At 43.3% G+C, this 20,041-nt stretch overlaps 1 protein-coding gene across 3 annotated transcripts in view; it reads left to right on the plus strand.

Annotated features, from left to right (window-relative positions):
- The window catches only part of AGBL3 (AGBL carboxypeptidase 3), a 616,174-nt gene that overhangs the window by 552,611 nt on the left and 43,522 nt on the right, over positions 1–20,041 (plus strand). For all 3 annotated transcript variants that reach the window (XM_085651966.1, XM_085651965.1, XM_085651967.1), the window contains exons 17-19: positions 3,084–3,138; positions 5,225–5,431; positions 13,405–13,453. In XM_085651966.1, coding sequence (XP_085508092.1) covers positions 3,084–3,138; positions 5,225–5,431; positions 13,405–13,453 — 311 coding nt within the window. The remainder of the gene's footprint in view (positions 1–3,083; positions 3,139–5,224; positions 5,432–13,404; positions 13,454–20,041) is intronic.

Here is a 20,041-nt window from a genome sequence, read left to right on the forward strand (position 1 = left end):
AAAGGTTTCTACTGAGATCTTCAAAGAACCAGTGAAGTCAAGGGTTCCCACTACCCGTATTGAGTGCAAATACAAGCCTTCCCCTGCTGACCCACTTTACCTTAGGGGACACAGTGTAGCGATTCCTTAGTGGTCACTACAGCTAGAAAGAGGGCAGCTTTCCAGAGTACAGGTGATGCTCCTTCCCCAGATAAGGAAAGATGGCAGATGACCATGCTAATCATTGGCACACTGCCAATTTAGTGGGCTTGCTCTCCTGTTACAACAGAGCTACCTGGGATGACATGGAAGAGCTGCTACAGCACCTTCCTGACCAATGCAGTTAAAACACATCTCAAACACCACTATTAGATGTGCTCTAGACAGTGCAGATACCACTGCACAAGGGATTAATAAAGCCATTATAGTACACAGGCATGTTTGGCTGTGTACAACATCACCTCCTCAATGTCCCATTTGATGGGGAACAGCTCTTTGGCCTAGAGGTACATGCCTAATTAGAAAAGATCAAAAAGAACAAAGATACTGCAAAATACATGGGTGCAATGCAGACAATAGCCCTTATGAAGCAGTCCTTTCGTAGGTACTGTGGCAGAGGTTCAGCCCAAGCCACCAGTACTGACAACCTGTCCTACCAAGGACAACAACAAACCTACCATCAGGGAGGAAAAGGCTTTTGCAGGGGAGAATACAAATGTGATAGTACGAGAGGCAAAGGTAGAAGTACCTGGAAAGGGACCCTCCTCCTCAAAGCAGTGACTTGTCTCACACTTTAGTGCCAAGACACCACTGGTATTCGTGCGCTGTATACATTTTTAACATAACACATTCCCCCCTCGATCAGACAACATCTGTCAGGGGAAGACTACAGCAGTTTCACCACCAATGGCCAGAAATAACTTTAGACCAGTGGGTGCTGTCTGCCAGGATACTGGTAGAACTTACATCACACCCTCCAAACATACCCCCACACAGCCAGGGCCTTGGCCCTCAATACCTCCATCTTTTCACAGAGGAGGTAAAAGTGCTGGTTTTGAAAGGAGCATTAGGCCTAGTCCCAAAGCAGCACCAGGCAGACGATTATATTCTTTACTTTTTAATGCCTGAAAAGTACAGAACATTGAGGCCCATACTAGCTCTTTGACCTCTCAACTACAACATTTTGTCAGAACACTTCCATATTGTGACACTGCAGGATGTGGTTCCACTGCTACAGGAAGGTGAGTTCATGGCGGCACTCAACCTGAAGGGTACTTACTTTCACATTCCCATTCATCCGGTACATCGTCTTGACCTGAGGTTTGAGGTAAGGGGACGTCATTAACAGTTAAAGGTATTGCCGTTCAGAGTGACAACAGCACCACCAGTATTTACAAAATATCTGGCAGTTGTGATAGCACATGTAAGAAGACACAACATTAATGTCACCCCATACCTAGACGATTGGAAGATTAGGAGTCCAAGCAGAAAGAGGTATCTACAGGACATGCAGACCACTGTCAATATGTAATGCAAATTGGGGTTCACGATCAATGCCACAAAAACCCACATACAGCCATGTCTGGGAGCAGTTCTGAATTCTATCCCATCCAAAGCGTACCCCAATGCCCAGAGGGTTCTAAATTTCCAGACCCAACTGCCACTTTTTCAACCAAATCGGCATGTGCCAGTCAGAACGGTGATGTTGTTATGGGTAAGATGGCTTCCTGCATAGAGATTGTCCCAGTGCAGTTTCCTTCCCTAACAATCCCTTTAAAAGAAACAAAAGGGGTTTGTGAAGGCTGTTTTTAAATGTTTCTTTTTTAGTGGCCTTTTTTGAGGCTTGATTTTGATTTCTTTAATATTTTAAAGTAAATAATGGGATTGACAATATCGTCTGTTATTAAGCTGCTAGAGTATACTTTTGTGTCTCATATACTTCCTGGCTAAATTACTACACAAAATGTGACTTTGAAAAAAGTGCTGTAGCATCCCAGCACAATGGAAGGACTGTTCAATGGATATTCCCCTTAAGGAGAACTAGGTTTACAGGTGAGAAACCATTCTAGCAAAGGGAACATTTCCACAGACGTTTTTCAAACTGACAAAAGCTACCTTGAAGATGCCTCTCTTTTTTGGCAAACTAGGCAATGGTGGTTACGTAGGAATGTTAATTAGAAACTCTGATGCCTAGGAATACATTGGAGGAGTGCTTAGTACCCACAAACTCCAGGTCACAATCAAAAGGTCGCACTGGTAGAATTGCAAAGGAAGTCAGCCTGTTCAATGTGTGATGAACAGTAGTGCTGTTCTTTGTTACCTTTCATGGAGGTAGCTATTAGGCTCAGGAGAGGGAGCCCCCTTTCCGATTGAGTTACAAAAATTGGATATAACCAGTACACCCCTCCCATTCCCCTTATAATCGGTCTTTCCCCAGAAGTGAGGGGTGACCAGAGACAGGGAGAAGAGTAGGCCAAAGACTGTGATGCTTGTGATATATTAATACATTAATTGGGGCATTTGAAGAGATCTAGAAATTGCTATAAAAAATCATGTGCTATAAAAGGTGAAGTGATCAGTTGTCAAATGATCGTGATTATATGATATCCTTTCATTTGCCAGTAAATTGTTTGGAACAAAGAAAAAGATTGTTGAGCAGATGTATGGTAAATCCTCTCCTCATAGTGGTTTTTGTGCCAGCTTTTGAAGGTGAAGTATTTATGTGGTAAGGTTGTTCGTAATTGGATGAAATTATATGAGAAATGTTGGTTGAAAATACACTAATCCTACCAGGACGTACCTCGAGGTATTCACTTTTCTGAGCCACACAATACAAATTCATACATTTGTCAGAGGACTAGCAATTGGCTTAATGGTGTTGTGCATGCTCTGCTGTTGTCATTCAAGTAATTGTAGAGCACCTCCAGCTATCTTCAAATTGAGGAAAATAAACACAGAATGAGCATTGTGTTCTTAAGATGAGTGACACTGAAGCATCCTTCCACCAAGTTGAGTCATACCAGTTTCTTATAGATTCTTTCTTTAAATGGTTTTACTGAAGACCAGCCAATTTAACTATTGCCTCAATTTTGTCACCTACCTAGTCTCATTCCAAACTGCAGAAAGAAACTCTCCAGCAAGCGAACAATGGCATGAAAGGTAAAAATGCTTTATTTTGTGTTTATGCTGCCAAGTTTCGGAACTTGTTTGCTAAGGGTATTTTGCTGTAAAACAGGGAACATCAAGAACAGGTTTACTTAATCATTCCTTAGACCACTGTATTAGATCACTTTCACCATCACAAAGCCGTAACATCCAAGGAGGATTCACCCTAAGAGAAGCATAAGAGAAGAGAAGGGATCAGTGAGCCTCAAAACAGAAAGGACAATTTTCACGTATCTCAATACCATATGTTCACAGAGCTGTCCTATCAAAAAGCATAGAAAAATATCTGCTATATATGAACAAAATCAAATGAAGAGAATTCGAGGTCCCAGGGCCATGGTTTTCTCTTACATGCCCATAGTATAAAATGAAAGACACCGGACTTGCATATATGATTTAATGCTTCTTTACTGCCCTTACAAAGCAGCTCTACAGAATGGTGGGAACTAACCATATATTTTCTTATCTAGCGTACTCGATAGGAGTATTTATAAGTACTAAGGACAACATTTAAAATAAATGCATTACTGTTCCTACAGCCTGTAGCAGCAGACACCATGTTCCATTTCACTATAATTTTCATTCCAAGAAGTCTGTTTGTCAATGTAGAGTAATTGCCACACCCTGGTTGCAGGGCTAGCAGCCCCATTGGAAATGACAAGCGTCTTGTAACGATGGCCCAATGTGTACTGTCTCAATCAGTTAATCACTATTTGCAGGTTTGATTCTGCATTTGATGGTATCTCCGTAAAACCAGTAGAGTGCCGATAATTTTTACTCCTTATTGAAATTAATTTTTCTTTGAGACCCAGTACATCCTGATGCTAAAAATATATTCTAAAGGTAGGACTCAATGTATCCATTGGTAGTTCGGTAAGTCACAGTTTTGTCTTTTGAGCTACTAAATCAACTTTCAAGTAGATGAATGTTGGTTCTTAAATAAAGAAGTTGATTACTGAACTGTGTCTTCTCTTAAACAAAAAAGTTCACTCAGATCATAAAAAAAAACTAAGGGCCTGATTACGAGTTTGGCGGTGTGGGAGCGGGCCATCATGCCAGCACCCCGCTCCCACACCCCCAAACTCCACTGCCAACCGCCCGCCAGATTAAGAGTTTTATCCTGGTCTGGCGGGCGGTGCTTTGGCGCTCCCAGGCAGTGAGCCTTAGGAAGGCACCACAATGGCAAGTGTGCATGTTCCAATTGCAATGGGCTTTTTTTCTAAAGCATACAATGCACTAGACACACATGTCCTGAGTTGAGGTACTTTTGAAAATATATTCAAAATTGTATATTGCGGTTACCTAATTGCGAATTACTGAGAATCGCAATTAGGTAATCGCAATTTACAATGCATGAAACTCAAAGAGTTTCGATTCCTAGGGGGTCGCAAATCACTCTACCTCATTAATATTAATGAGGTAGATCGCAATTGGGGATCCCCTAGGAATCGCAAAAATCGTGGGGATGGTGGCCCGCTGAGGTCAGCAGACCACGATGTCCGTGACTGCTTTTAAATAAAGCAATCTTATTTTTGTTGTAAAGCAGCCCGTTTTCCTTAAAGGAAAACGAGATGCTTTACAAAAAGTAAAATGAAAAGTTTTCTTTTCATTTTTTAAGAGCAGGCAGTGGTCCGTGTAGTCCGTGAAGTAGGTGTATGTTTTACCTCAATGAACAAGACTAAACCTAATAATCAATAATTCTACTGGACTTGGGTTTTAGTCTTGCGGGCTACTTAGAGTAAAGTGCATCAGTGCCTCAATTACTAAGCGCTACGTAAATGAAAATTGTGTAGCTTTTTGACTGTTTACTTCTTATGTCACTGATGATGTCATCGCTGATATGTGATGTGATCAGTGATAATTAATATAAACCACCCATCTGCTTTGAGAGAAACCTTATTAGCTTATGTGTGCAGGAATATATATTGTGATATTCAATTTATTATCATTAAGAGTGAGAAAAAGACGTGTCACCTGGGAAATGGAGCCTATTATATTAATGGTCCATGTAGTTATTTCTTAATCATATTTTTTTAGATTCAATCACTGCCTCAGATTTTTTTCATTTTGTTTATATAAGAATTTATCTGGCGCAACTCTCATCTCCAATCCCGGAATCTACCGTCTCAAAGAATTCTTGTGCCTAATACTGCCTCCCGTTCCACCGCCTTTGGGCGCAGTTACTACATTGGTGCCAGTGGAGAAGATGGGAATTTACTTGCACCCTATTTGCCTGAAGCAGGGTGTGATCTTGGAGAAGAGGTGGAATCAAAGAGCTGTAAGCGAGGTAGGTGATTGTTATGTTATACAGTATGTGTGAGCCTGGTTATTTGTAGTACATAGGCCTCATTTAGAGTATTTGTGGGAAGACCTGATGACAGCGGGGTCTATTAGCAAGAATACCATCAAACCAATTATGGCCAGTACACAATAAAGGTAATGTAGCCACAAACATCCCTCAGCCCTCTAACCCACGCTTTCATCTTGGTGAAGGATGAGTTTAAGACTGAGTGGTACCTTGACGAGATTGAACCTGCGGCACCTATATAATTATACCTCCAGTTTTGTTATGCCACCCTTCCCTTGCTCTCTTTCACCTCAGGTTGGGCTAGGCCACATGGACGGGACAGGTGGGCATGCCCCTCTTGTGGTACCAACAAGGAAACTATGGAGCATGCACTGCTCTTCCGCCTCGCCTATGTGAAGGGGAGGGAAAAAATGGATACTATCAGTATACTAAAATGTAGGGATTAAAAAACATGTTGAGGCTCTTCATATTTTAAGATATAAAGCGAGTGAAAGCATTATTTTTATGTCTCCCACTACCTGGACTAGGCGCATGATGTCAGGCTTAACGCGGGCCCTGTCGCAGTAGCACAGGGTGCTCCCAGTGTCTCTGCTCCCCTCATGCAGTAGCGCTTTGAGGCGCTGTAGCTCATGCCTGGACCTGTTCATTATTAAAGCATAGGGTGCCGTTAGAAACGTTGTTTTCCCTTATGCACCAGCACCGTGAGGATTTATGGACCAAGACTGATTTTGTTCACTCTTGTGACTCTTTTATGGAGTTTATTAAATGTTTTGGCTGCGTCGGTTTTATCATATATTTTATGATGCATGTCTGATCTAAGCAAGCTTTGTTGCTTCTTTTGGTGTATGCTTTTTGATTTTATTGTTTTATACTATGTTTATTGCTGTTTATGGTTTACAGCCAAACCCTTTGTCCGCCCGCCTGATTTTCAAGTAGGCAGACCATGTGTAAATCAACGACAGACCCAAGGTGGCCCAGCAGAGTACAGACCGTCAGGGCTCAGGTAATTTAGATTTGGCGGTCAAACGGACAGTTTTTACTCTCCATCACCACCGGGTAAGACCTGGTGATAAGGGACAGTAACATTTTTTAAATGACCACCACAACACAGAAGTTAACTCCCAGCGTGTGGGGGTCATTAGTTTTGGATTTTCCAAAAACAAAATCCTGATTCCGGAGTTTGTTTTGAAAAACCAAACGCGTGAAAAGTTTGATGAACGTCCATCAGTTTGATGGTACAGCATTTTACATTTTTAACACATTGGCAAGAACCCCTGTGACAAAGGTTCCCCCAGTCAACAACTAGAGAGGATGCAGGGCTGGCAGACATCTGTAAATGCAGAGGATGGGTACCCTGTCATCACTGTGATGGAGTGCAGACCATACTCCGCACTCTAAATCAGGCGCTATGTGTTTTATTGGAATTACAGCAACTTAAGTTGTGCAAAATCATAAAGTGAAACTTACTTGAGAAAGAATGTGCTTAGAGAAATGGAAGTTACTGGTATGAAAATAGTAAAGCTTCTTCCTGTTCGTGTTATTGCTGCGTGCCATCACAGTGCATGAATGACTGTGTCCTCACCCTCAGTGAGTAGCAAATGGGAGTCATTTGAACTGGGGAAGATTAATTTCTTCAGTCAAAATGTACAGCATGTGACCAGTGTACACACTAACAAATTGTGAGAAAATTTCACGGAACAAAAAATAAAGATCAAATTATTTGGGAAAAGTCAACTTCTTCATTCATAGGTTCTATGCAGCCTATTATGTTTTGGTTGTCTATCCTCTGTTAATGGGACCTCGGTTGAATTGTGTATATTTTGTTAATATTTTTAAAGTATATCAAAATTATTAGTGGGTAAGTAGAGTTCAATTTTCTAGTCTTTTCAGCACTCCAGCATTGCATTAACACTACCAAGATCACATTCACCTAATCTAGTGGTTTGAGAAGATGTTTTTGGCTACCATCTCCCCATACTGAGAACCCCATTCAAAACCACACCTTGCCAAATCTCCCTCTTCTCCTTTGTTTGTAAAGTGGAGCATTCATCTGACTGCCTCTTAGCACCGAGGCTGGTGATCAGATTAGCATTAAACTGAATAGCATGATTCTGGGGGGACAGTGAAATCTTCAGCTTTTTTCTGAATTACAGAGCATTCTATTTAGTGTGAGAAAGGCTGGTTTAAATATTGAGAGGGGGTGTAGAACTTACCCATGGCCACCAATTTCACCCTGGTATCCAAGCCATTGTAAAGAGTTGTGCACTTGCTGGTTTATTGCGCAGCAGGTACAATATATCACAATGTCATATCTTGGAATTTGCCAGACCAGAGCCCAATAATAGTCGTTCAGTACTGTGCTAGTACAAGATGCCAAAGGTGTTCCTGCCATCACTCTGTGGCGATTTAAAAACTTTTGGCTTCCTTGTTATTTAGGCTGTTATTATAACCAAGTATGTACGAATGCTGCATTCCCCCGATAATAAGTGCCATCATAGCTTGAAAACTTTAAAACTGGTCAATTTAAGGAAACGTTTCTGAAATTTAAAATGGTTAAAACCAGACTTCACGGTTTAGGGCGACTGGAGGAGAAGATTAAATGAGGAGCCAAAGAACTCTCAGTCCGAAAGGCTTTTCACAAAATCAGGCTGTGTTTTTAACAGTACTGGGGAGAAGCAATAAAATATTATACCTTTTCTGATGGATCCTTTTGTATATTCCTCACCTATAGAATATCTGAATTTGCCAGATTGGATTTGGAAATGTTCTCAGATGTGTTCCCACTAGGTGTCACCGTGTGGTCTGGCATTGGTTTTATTCTGCCCTGAAACTGAGGGAGCGTAGCCGCATATAGGCTCCAACCCTTCTCCCTGATGTCAGTTCCTTTCTTTCCGAATCTCTGCGCCCATTTTCGTTTTTGACGATTTCTAAATTTAAAACCAGTGCGCAAGGGAACTCTGTCCCCACCTAAAACTACAGGTTTTAAACCATGCTGTGACTGTCGGAAACAGATGTCAGTAATGGACCCCCAAGAAGTGTGCATTTCGTGTTTAGGCTCAGGGGCTGATTCAAAGTCATGCGTTAAGTGTAGTCTTATTAACTAGAAGGTGATCATGGAACATGAAGTGAAAGCTGTATGTCGCAGAACATTGCAAGAAGTCACGGACTTGATGTATGTCCCGTTCCAAGTGAAGAGCGTGAAGCCGTTCTCACTCTTCAGTCTGGTCCCGGAAGGGCCAAGTGGCATTAGACTCCTTCCTGCCACTCTCTATTGGGAAAGAAGTCACAAGTGTGTGAAGGTGCCAATCTGTCTCCCACTACCGCTTGAGGTTTAGATTCCCCAATTGATCCCGATGTGCCCTGAGTTCCCTGGGCCATAGGTGACACTACAGAAAGTTGAGGCCTTTCATTCTGGCGCTGGTTCCACTTTCATTTTACCGACATTGCCAGTGCTGGAGGGGGATCTGGTTCCGACTCAGATGTCCATCCTCAAATCGAATCCATCTCGACTCTTTCTGAGATCGCACTCTGATTACACTCTAGCGTACCTGGTTCCGGCACACCCTGAATCAGACAACATACAGCCTCTACCTCAGAACCGTCCTCAGAGACTCAATCATCTTTGTGGTTCCAATTTGGACTAAAGTGTACCTCCTGGAGATGACAATGGTGGTGATGATTTACTCCCAAATTATGAAGCTGACTGTTTATATTTGGACCAACAGGAGGCCAGTGTGCTTTGTAATTTCCCCGATACAGGGTTTTTGTTCCTCACTGGGCCCCCAACAATAAAGAGTGCTTCCTTTGCTGTGGTAATTGGATGTGCTGCTGAGGTCCTGGACTTACAACTGCCTTCTGTTGAGGTTAAAATAAATGTGTGTGGCTACTTCCCAAGGAACAAAGGTGGAGTGATCTGGGCCATCAAGAAACTGGGACAGTACTTGTTGTGTTTGTTTCCAGGTTCAGAATGACCACAGGCCACTTAGATGGGTGATGCAGGGGGAGAATCATAAACTGTTTTGGTGGTCCATCTTCCTACAGGGAATGTACTTCATGGTGGAACATCCCCCTGGGACTGACCACGCCAATGCTGATATCCTGACCCTAAGGTCAGTCAATGCAGTTTGCCTACTAGGCTGATACACGCGTGCCCTCTGGGGCACAGGCAGCAAGAACTTGCCTGAGGACCCATGCAAAGTTAGGGCTCCCTGGCTGAAACCATTTAGGATGGTCAGGATGCAGCCAAATACTACAGTTGTGCTGGAGATCAATTGCTTGGGGCGAGCAGTCGGCACCAGTGTGGTGTTCTGCCGCCATGCATAAATGCGCCCACTGACTTTTTTGAAGATGTTCAGTCATCTCTAGCATCATCCCCCAGACATACTTGTGTTGTCATATCTTGTTTCATCTGAGTAACTTTCGCTGATCTCTGCAACCTCTGTCCCTAGAGTTTCATGAGAAGTATTTAGTTGAAATTTCGGTAAATTGATGAGTAGTCTGTGTTGAGCCAGGCATCTCTGAAGTGCTAGCAGATCTTCCAAGGCAAATAAGCTAATAGTCTAGGTACAGGAAAATGTGACACCCTCATAGATGGAGCAAAGCAACCAACAGAGAACATCTTTGTACATACTCTTTGGACAGATCTGATACTAAATGGCAGTACCTGGAACTGATAAGGCTTTTCTGAAAAACAGACCTCCAGGAACTTCTGATGATCTACTGCAATGCAAATTTGGAAGAAGGTGTCTATGAGATCCAAACCAAAGTAATCATGAAGGCTCCTTGCATAATTAATGATATTATCCTCTGTAGTGTCTCCATTTTGAATAACACTTTCATAATCTATTTGTGACATTCCTTAACTAGAAGAACTGAGTCCGTCTCTTCTGAATGGGAGCATGAGTAGCTGGTATCATTGCCTCTCTCTTGACTGGATTGTGAGGGAAGGCTATATGTATAGTCCCAGTCTTTCAATAGCTAAGCGTCTGAGGTAGACTCCTGAAATGAACATCGGCCTCCAACTGGTGAACTTCATTCTTTCTTCAGAATATTCAGGAGCACTGAGTATTATTTGGTAAACAAGGCTTTCCTCTAGACTTAGACTGCTCCTTGAAGTTCCCTCCACAACGCTTTCTTGTATTTGGAGATTAGTGGTGTGGAGGAGGTGTTCTAGATGGCTGAACAAAGGAAGATTTGGATGATATTTGCAATGAGGAAGTAGGGAGTTGACATAAAGAAGGAGGCTTTTTCTTATATAAACAGATGATCAAACTTTTCTTCTGGCTTTGAACCGAATAGCTGAACTTATTCACAGAGTAGGCACAAAGTGGTTGATTTCTGTGCTGCATCGCTGTACCACTCCTTCGAATCAATTTCAATAGTTGCACTTTAATTCAGGGCTGATACACATATCATATCAAGAGAAATATCAGATAGAAACTCCACCTGTCTCTCCCTGGGTTACAGGTAAGCAGAACACTGATTCCTCTTCTGGTATACCCTCCAAATAGCCCTGCTGCCTATCTTCCTGTTGTATCTTACAAGTGTAGCGCAGTCCAAGCCTCCCCGTGCTCGGCACAGAGGAGACAAAGAGCAGGAGGCCGGGGACCCAACAAAGATCTCATATTGATAGTCCTCGTGCCAGTCAGAAGACAGGAGAAAACAGGAAGACTATTGGATAAGCTATCCGTGTAGAGTGCACTGGGTGATCGGAAGGGTGAGTTTAACTTGACCCCATACATGTGCTTCTTTTCTCCTGCCATGTGGTGGGTTCACCTCAATAGTAGTGATTGGCACTCGGGATGCAGAGATAGTTGGTACGTAGTGCCATATGTTCCTTCACTGTTTAGGTTCTTTGTACACTCCCTTTGCATTAAATTGCCGGCAGCATTGCTATCTTTTATGGCTGCCTTCTTCCATCTTGGTACTGCTTAAAGAAGCCTTTTAGGTGATTACGACTTAGATGTTGGTACCCACCATCCTATTTTGTTTTACTCATCCTTGTTGCCTCTTCTTTTTCAAGTCCAATTTATGTAGGGCTACGGCTATATCCTTCCCAAACGTCATATCTGACAAAGGAAGACGTTCAGACCATGCATTTCTGATTTCATTTTCCAATATACTGTGCTGTGCCTAATTTTACAATTGTGTTTTCTCACTTAACATTGATTTTTCCAGTGGGGTCTTTGCACTTTTTCTGCTCTCTCTAACTACGATCTTTTCTCCCTTTTTCTTTTATTTAACTTTGAAAGTTCATTTGTATTATATATATTTGTACTGCTAGTTGTTGTTTTTTTTTTTTTAGCTTGATGAACTTTCATTTTTTTTCGTCTTGCTGTACAATGCCTTCGAGCTAGGGTGTGCTTAAGCATGTCACAAATGTAATAAATGTAACGTGGTGGTTTAAGGCCTCTACAGGACGTTAATAGTTTGAAAATGTTTCAACTACTTTTTACATAGAACAGATAGCATACATCCAAATAGATGCGCCATTTGCACATGGTGAATTCTTTGTAGTCGGTGAAGAGACTGTAAGTCTACAGTACTTCAGCGATATATGCAATATACAACACAGAAAGTGATTTACTGTGAGACTGCCTCTGAAATATGGAGTTAGTGTATCCGGGGAACAATTATGCTCTCACAGACCCCTCCACTGATTCATTTCATCACCAGCCTTATGGTCTCTCCAGGGTGTGAGTATGCGCAGTTCCAACGCTATGGTCCATCCTAAAACATCATCTTGTCATCTAGCTATTCTCATTTCTCAGTTTTACACAAAGCTGCAAACTCATGTTTTGTTTTCTCTTTCCTTTTTAATTGGTGGAACCCAAGGACACAATGTTTAAGATTCCGTTTAAATGGCTACCAACTGTGGCCCTTATATATTGGATAACAGTTTCCCGATACGTCGATATCACAATGTAGTCCCGCATCATATGCTTATAGTCTGCTTTTCCTGGCACCTAGGGCACGTCTGTCCTATGAGAATCCTTATCTTGCAGCATTGCGGTGGTCAAGTGAACCCTCTGCTGGAATTTGTACTTATCCATCTTGAATCTGGCATTACCACTACTCTTTTTTTACCAGTGCAACAAGAATGCTACCATTCCAACCTGGTTACTTTGTACCACAGTCCATATCCCATCTAGTTTCTCCGCGGAGGGTGTGGAGGGCTGGATGCACAATGGTCCCTAAAAGCATTATTACAAGGAACCAGATAAAAGGTTAATTCAGTGACTATGTGGAGAATTTGTTCTTAACAGTTTATAAGCAAGTAGTAGGTGTATATATGTATTCTAGATACTTACAGACGTCCAACAAATAACCCGGTTATCACTATTTATCCCTTACACAGGGTCGCTATTATTTTTGTTGAGTCAGTAGTCAACACTTTTTTAACTTGCAGAAAAACAATATGAGCCTGAAGAGCTATTTGCTATAGGGATATTTTATAGATAAATTGCGAGCAGTAGAAGCCGAATGGGAATGCGCATTCGAAAAGCAATACATACATGTGGCTCACTAGTGTGGAGAGGTGTGGCTCACTAGTGTGGAGAGGTGTGGCTCACTAGTTAGAGGCAGCAGACCTGTAAGCAGAGAATCGGCCAGGGACCAGGGTTCAATTCCCAACGCGGCAGGGTCATGGACCAGGGTCAAAACGGACTCGATAATTCTCGCCTCGGTACCTACTCTAACCAGGAACACACTCGGCAATTCTGGGCATTAAGCTTGCCTCATCTCTACAACGGCCCCCCACAGACGCCGGGGATGCCTGGTTTCACCTTGGAGATACCCAGAAAGGGACCATCTCACAGGGATAGCCAGGACGGGTTCCCCAGCGGTCTACAGCACCGGGACGCCCCGTTGCTAGGGTAGCTGTGCGCTTTACAAGTCTACAACATTAACATGAATGCCCTAACACTTTTCTCTTATCTTTCCATGATTAACAGGGAAAAAGCCATCGCTATCAACATTGCGGCCCTTCGGAAAGCATTCTGGGTGAGGGTACAATTTTCTATAGCATTATTATTTTGATGTCATTTTTATTTTGTGCATAAAATTGTAGAGGAAACTGAACAGACCACATTGAAAGAATGAGGCCTTTTGATTTTTTTTAAACTAAGCAATCGTTAAATTTTCTGTGTAGAAGTTTGTCCTATAACCCTTGAAAACCAATGTATTTGTGATCCACTATGAAGTGCTCTAATCCACATGCTATGGATAATATATCGAATTATTCATGCATAACAGTGAATATCTGAAATGTGTTTTATTGAGGGATCTTGAGTAACATGAAATAGACAACAAGAGCGAAGCAGTCTTTATCAGTCAGAACCTAAAGATGAAGAAAAAACCTGTTATTCATTTTTTACCCTTCTAAAATTGTATCTTATGTTTGGCGGCCTCCCATCCTTCTCCCAAATATAAAACAAGCATTTACAATGCAACAGGCCTCGCATTTGTTCGAGTTGGAGCTATTGGCATTGTAAATGGCAATTTTTTTTTTTGGAGGTGGAGTGATTATTTAAAGAAGAAAAATGCACACTGTACCATATTATAAGCTTTTAAAGCAACTGAACAGTAAAGCTATGGCTATGTTAATTTAAATGGATGTGAGTGGATTAATAAAATACAAAAAAGAGATCTTAAAATGCAAGATGGAATGTGTAGCAGGGGACAGGGACTACCTATTATTTAATAAAAAAATACTTACAAAACAAAAGCACACACATAGGATGTGAAACCTGCGAACTTCAGGAAAGTGGCTGGCACCAACGTGGTGACAAGACACATAGGGGTTCATTTTTCAGTATATATACGTGCAAATGCACCATGACATGGTGTCCATTTTGTGATAATTGACCATTTTAAGATGGTTAGACACCCATCTTGGAGGGCTAAATTAAAACAAAAACAATAAAGAGCCTGCCACCTAACATTTTTTTCTTTTTTGAACGAAGGAACAGCCTGCATCAAATTTAAAATAAAGCCGGATGTAGGAGAAAGAATGAAGGGGCAGAGGGAAGAGTAAGGTTGCCTTGCTTAGCGGCAGGAGTAGCGTAGTAGGACCCGACTTAGCCGCGCGTAAAAAAAAAAATAACAACACATAGGAAGGGGCACAGAAAGCAATAAACTTTGGGGAGTGTGGGTGCAATGTGTAGATACTGAGAGGTGAGCAGCAGGCAGGGGACAGTGTAAGACAAGCATTTGCAATGCAATAGGTCTCGCATTTACGCAAGCTTAAGATATTGGCATTATACATGACAATGCCTTTTCTTTGTTTTAGAAACAAAAACCAAAATGAAAGGCATAATTATTTGCAATGTCAATAGCTCAAACCAGCCTAAATGCGAGACCTATTGCATTGCAAAGGCTTGTTACTCATTATATGCAAAATTTCAAGGCTGGACAATAGGAAAAGGCCCCCAAATAGAAGTTAGTCTTTACCTAAAAAGGAGTCCTTCTTCCTTCTACAAGTTCCATATGTTTTAATACAGACTCTGAATGGAATCTCTACTTCTACAAGAGTTCTAGAATAGTTTTCATATAAGAAAACAAACAATTTGCTGGTACTTTGTGCACGGTGACAGAGAGGGGTTTACATGCATTCTATGCTCAATGGGCACCATGGGCACCATCCAAGAGTACAATGTGCCAGTGCTTAATTTGTGCAGTTTTTGCCGGTGCTCTGCACTGGCACTTATTTCGTGGCACCTTTACCTATTTATGAAGGTCCACCACAAGGTGATGCAGTCATACTATTTTTTAAGAAGCACATAAGCAAAGTGTTCAAAAATACAATAAAAAATAATAACACTACCAAGGTGCTCATGCCATTTTTATAGCTTTGGGTCACACAGAATAGTCCAACTTGTCACAGTTGTGGGAATTTAATGGAAAATACGGATGACTGGTACTGGTGTTTTGCACGGCTTGCATGGACATTAAGTGGTGAAAGTTGCAGTGGTCTCATGAGAAACATCTTGGGCCCTGGCACTTCTTATTTAAATAATTGATGACTGCAATGAGCTGAGCACTGCCGGCATTGCTGGCCTCATGCAAAAACAACAGTTGATGGACAGAATGCAGAGTAATGTCATACCTTCACCCCAGTACAGAGATACGGGCCTAAATCCATCGTTTGTTTGCTCACCATGCCTTTCCAGTTTTAACCCAGCCTCAGCAACAAGAGCAGCATTGAAGGCTTCAGGGAAGCTGCAGCTTCTCCTTGCTCTCTCTTCACCTTACTTCCTAGCAAGATTTCTTCACTATTGAACAGGTTGTCTCTCTGAAGGTGAAATCTCCCAATGATTTCCTTCATCAGAAGGAAGCGGCTGCGATCCGCCCTGGCCCGCTGTTGATGTCTCGTCTGTTTCAGCAGCCGCAGTACTAGAACAGAAGGTAAAGCAACCGGCGCAAAGGCGGTGCCAGTGCCACTTGCAAAAAGAGTATCCTTTTTTAAACCAATTTCCTGGATGCCTTTGATCCTTATCATAACACCCACATTCAGTGATCGTCTTATGTTTGCAGAAGGTGCCAGACTGGCAGCGTGCAAAGTTATCATCAACCTGTAGCATAATGGCCAGAGCTCCCGACTTGGCAACTGGGGAACCAGGTTCGAGCCCCGGCATAGGCTCAACATCATGTAATCCTGGACAAATCACTTAATCTCCCTGTGCCTAAAATAATGAAAAATTAATATGACCTTGTGTAATATAACTGGTGCCAATGCACAGCGCTCTCCAATGCCCATGGGCCACATTCACACTGTATAAAGTTGAAAACAAAAACATGTCTAAGTATATGGCACAGTGCACGTACAGGTGGTACATAAACCACACAAAAGATGATGAGAGGAATACTCGCAACAAGTCTAACCACTGGCAAACGCTTGGGGTAGCATTCTGACATATTGTTCCTTTGCCCACCATACCGTATCAGAAAACCAAAAAACAAGCAATCCAAGACAGGTTTTGCTCTCATTCAAGCTCATCAGTCAGGTGTATCTTAGTTCCAGTGGCACAGTGAGCAAGGTGCCCATGTTTGGGCATGCCACTGGAACCAAGTTCCACTGATGAGCCCCAATTAGTGTGAAACCGGCTCTGTAGCCCTAGGCTGGCCTGGTAGCACTTTTTGGACCCCTCTCAATAAGTCTCGCCAGACCAGCACATGCGCTGGGTCAGGCGAGACCTAAAAAAACATGCACACCATAGGGTGTTAGATTTAAAAAAAAAAAAAAATCCAGGTTTTATTGGGACATCGCCTTAAAAACATTAGATAGTGGGTGTTTGTCAAGTACTGTGCTTTTCCCTTATTTGCGGAGGTTTGCAAAGAAAGCCTTTTGTGCTGACTTTGCTAACAATCCAAATGAGAATGCCCACACAGTCCTGATTCACTCCTTTGTAGCCTCTAGATACCTGTCTATCTGTTAATTAGGGAGATGTAATATTTAGAAATTATTGCTTCACGCTAGAGGAAGGAACTGCTACAAAAACAAGATTACATTCCAAGTTCACGGGGTGAAGAAAGCCGTGATAAACTGGACTGTCGCATTCCACTGAATAAATAAAACCAGCATGCCTGCAAGGGCGCTGCCTGGACTTAAAATATGCTTGGAATGAGTGCGTTGTCTTTATCGGTGAGACAGGAGCTGATGCACAAAGTTGTGGCCGGTGCTTAAGCCTGGCAAGTTAAACAAGGAAAACAACGTAACCAATGAGTCGATTAAACCTGCAGCCTGACAGCTAAGGTCCAACTACACACATGCCCCGATGTTTACCAACAGGTTATGGGAGGAGAACAGTGAACGTCGTGGGAGGGTGGAAGCAACAAAGTGGGACCAGTAAAAGGCTGCACAACCACGGAGAGTGGCGGGGGAAGGGCAAAGTGCACACTGCATGCATACAATCAAACAATGGCAGACGCAGCATAGATAATACACGCAGTTCAGTGTTGGTGCTAGATTTAAAACAATCATTGGCATAGCCAATAGGTCTCGCCTTTGGGACCTTATAAGTGTTTAGCCATGCAACAGTTGCATAACTAAATACTTATAAGGTCCCAATAGCGAGACCTATTGGCTATGCCAAGCGGCAGTGAAAGAGATCTCGATCGCGATCAAACATCAAAGCGGCAAAAGTGAAAGTAATTGCGGTAAAGCGCGGCGCGCGCACCCCCGCACATATGCTCTGTAGCTCTAGGCTGGCCTGGTAGCACTTTTTGGAGCCCTCTCAATAAGTCTCGCCAGACCAGCGCATGCGCTGGGTCAGGCTGGGTCAGGCGAGACCTAAAAATGTAAAATATGAAATCCGCACTGCATTCACCCTTGTCACATATAATCCCGCCAGGCTGTCCAGCCCTGCTGGCAGTGAAAACATAAACACATGCTGTCAAACCCTAAAGAAAGTTCCACAAAGCGCATTTCCTGTTTGTGCTTGTGGTGCAGCGCGCCTCATTGTTCTGCTCGTGGACGCTGTGGGAGAGCGCGCTGTGAATGCAAAACATTAATAAAAGTGGTGAAAGGTCCTTCCTCCCACATATGTGCCCCGATGTTTACCAACAAGTTGCAGAAGGGGAACGGCGAACGTCACAGGAGGAGCTACTGGGGGCGTGAATTACAATGCATATTTATTTATTGTTTTTGCAGTGGCGTGGTCATATTTGCATGGTGCCATTGCCATTCATATGCCCTATACAAACATGTCAAATGCTTCTGAGGTGTGCTGGCGCTGCCATACTGAACACGCTGCTGTGCCTTTCCTCTGACTGATTGAAGTTTGGGCCTTGCCATTCCTGTATTGAGGCATGTAACCAGAAAGTGAACGAATATTTGGGTCCGGTTCTTAGTACTTCGGCAGCATTCATAGTAGCTCTGAAAATGCATGAATAAAGGAGAGGGGGTTGAGAGGACGGACGTGGGGTGAGGGCATCATTAAAATGATCCTCCTGTGGCGCAATTTCTTTGGTTTCGGAGGGAAGCGCGGTGGCGTTAATGCGCCCTACAAAACCTTGACGTGCTGTAGAGCGCAGTACACGCGCAGCGTGTCATGATTGTTATTCATGGCGGCGTACAACAGAGTCTCGAACTTCGGATTTCTAGAGATGCGCGAGTCCCGCGGCAATACTCGCACTGTATGTAACACCGAATCTGAAAGGCTTCGAGAACGATAACATTTTTATCTTAAACCTCCTGAGGTGTGAAGCGCGCGGCGCGAAGGACATGTTATTTTATGATCTAGACTCCGCTTGTGTTTATTTCATTGTCTTCAAAGCCGGTGTTTGCCCCTGTGCAGAGTAGACAGCATTTTCCCCGAGCAGCGGCGACTGTTCATGTAGCAGTGGTGCAGGTGACCTGCGGCTAGCCCAAGGAATTCAAACGCTGAGAGCTTCCGGATATAAAGGCAGCCTTCCCAGCTCCAGACCGACTGAAGCCTGTGTATGATCTCGCCGCCGGCCTTTGCCAAACGTTTGAGCCATCTCAACAGGGGTGCAACGCACACCTCTGCACCTCCTCGGGACACAGACACTGGAGGCGAGTCACAGCCACACAGCCATTTCAAAATGTGGACTCTGTGGAACTGGAAGGTGGGGTCACTCCAGGCCGGCTTGAAACTCGGGCTTTGGGGTAAGTTGCACGTTTATGGGGTAGACCTGCCTTCTTAAACGGGAACTGCGTTAACATTGAGTGGCAAAACAGTGGCAAACACTTAGATGGACTGAGATCGGCGCGCTATGGCTACTGCTGAATTCACACTTACCGTGATTAAAAATATCAAAACCCTTAATAATGGGCTCTGGTACTGCATGCAAGCCTTCTGTAGTCAGTCAGAAAAGTGGTAAAGAGGGGCAGGGAAATAGCCGATCTCTGCGGGAAATGGAGCCAGTCCATGTGCGGGGCAGCAGCCCATGAACTGGCTCCATTCCTTGCAAAGAGCTGGAGAAGAGGCAGCTGTGCAGAACAAAAGAAGGGCACGACCACCGTATGCGGAACTACACTTTCGCATGCTGCGCTGCCACAATTATAAAAAAAGAGTTCTTGAAACAATATATCACCATTGTAAGCGGGCAAACACTGTATTTGAGTGGTGCTCCTCTACGAAGAAACGAAAGTGACATATCGCCAGATGAACCATTTAGAAAGCAGCAAATAAAGCGGCACTGAACCAATGGGAAGTCAGCAGGCAAGAGGCAAGTCCTTTATCGACTACAGCAGGTCTTCCAGACAACGCATGCATGCTGCCTAGATTCAACCTAAAAAAGAACTGGTATCTGGCCTCCTCTCATCCGTACTCAGTACAAATGAGGGAGAAGGGGCACATATAGGTCCAGCATTCAGGCCCCAATAAATACAATGTAGCACCAAAGCAGTATGCAGTTCCTGCAGGGTGGGGAAAGAAGAGAAGGAGGCTAGATTGGCCAACACCCTTACTCAGTAGTGGAGTGTGGGTGTCTCCGAATTTGGAAAGTGGGTCCCTCATTCACCCATTTGGGTGTCATGCTCCATCATAGGGCTTTCTCCTCGTCAGGCCGGTGCTGCAATGCCTGATGGGCACCCTATGAGGGGCTCTTTGTCGAAGATCTTTTTCC

Source organism: Triturus cristatus, chromosome 4_1, assembly GCF_964204655.1.
Source record: "Triturus cristatus chromosome 4_1, aTriCri1.1, whole genome shotgun sequence".
NCBI lineage: Eukaryota > Metazoa > Chordata > Amphibia > Caudata > Salamandridae > Triturus > Triturus cristatus.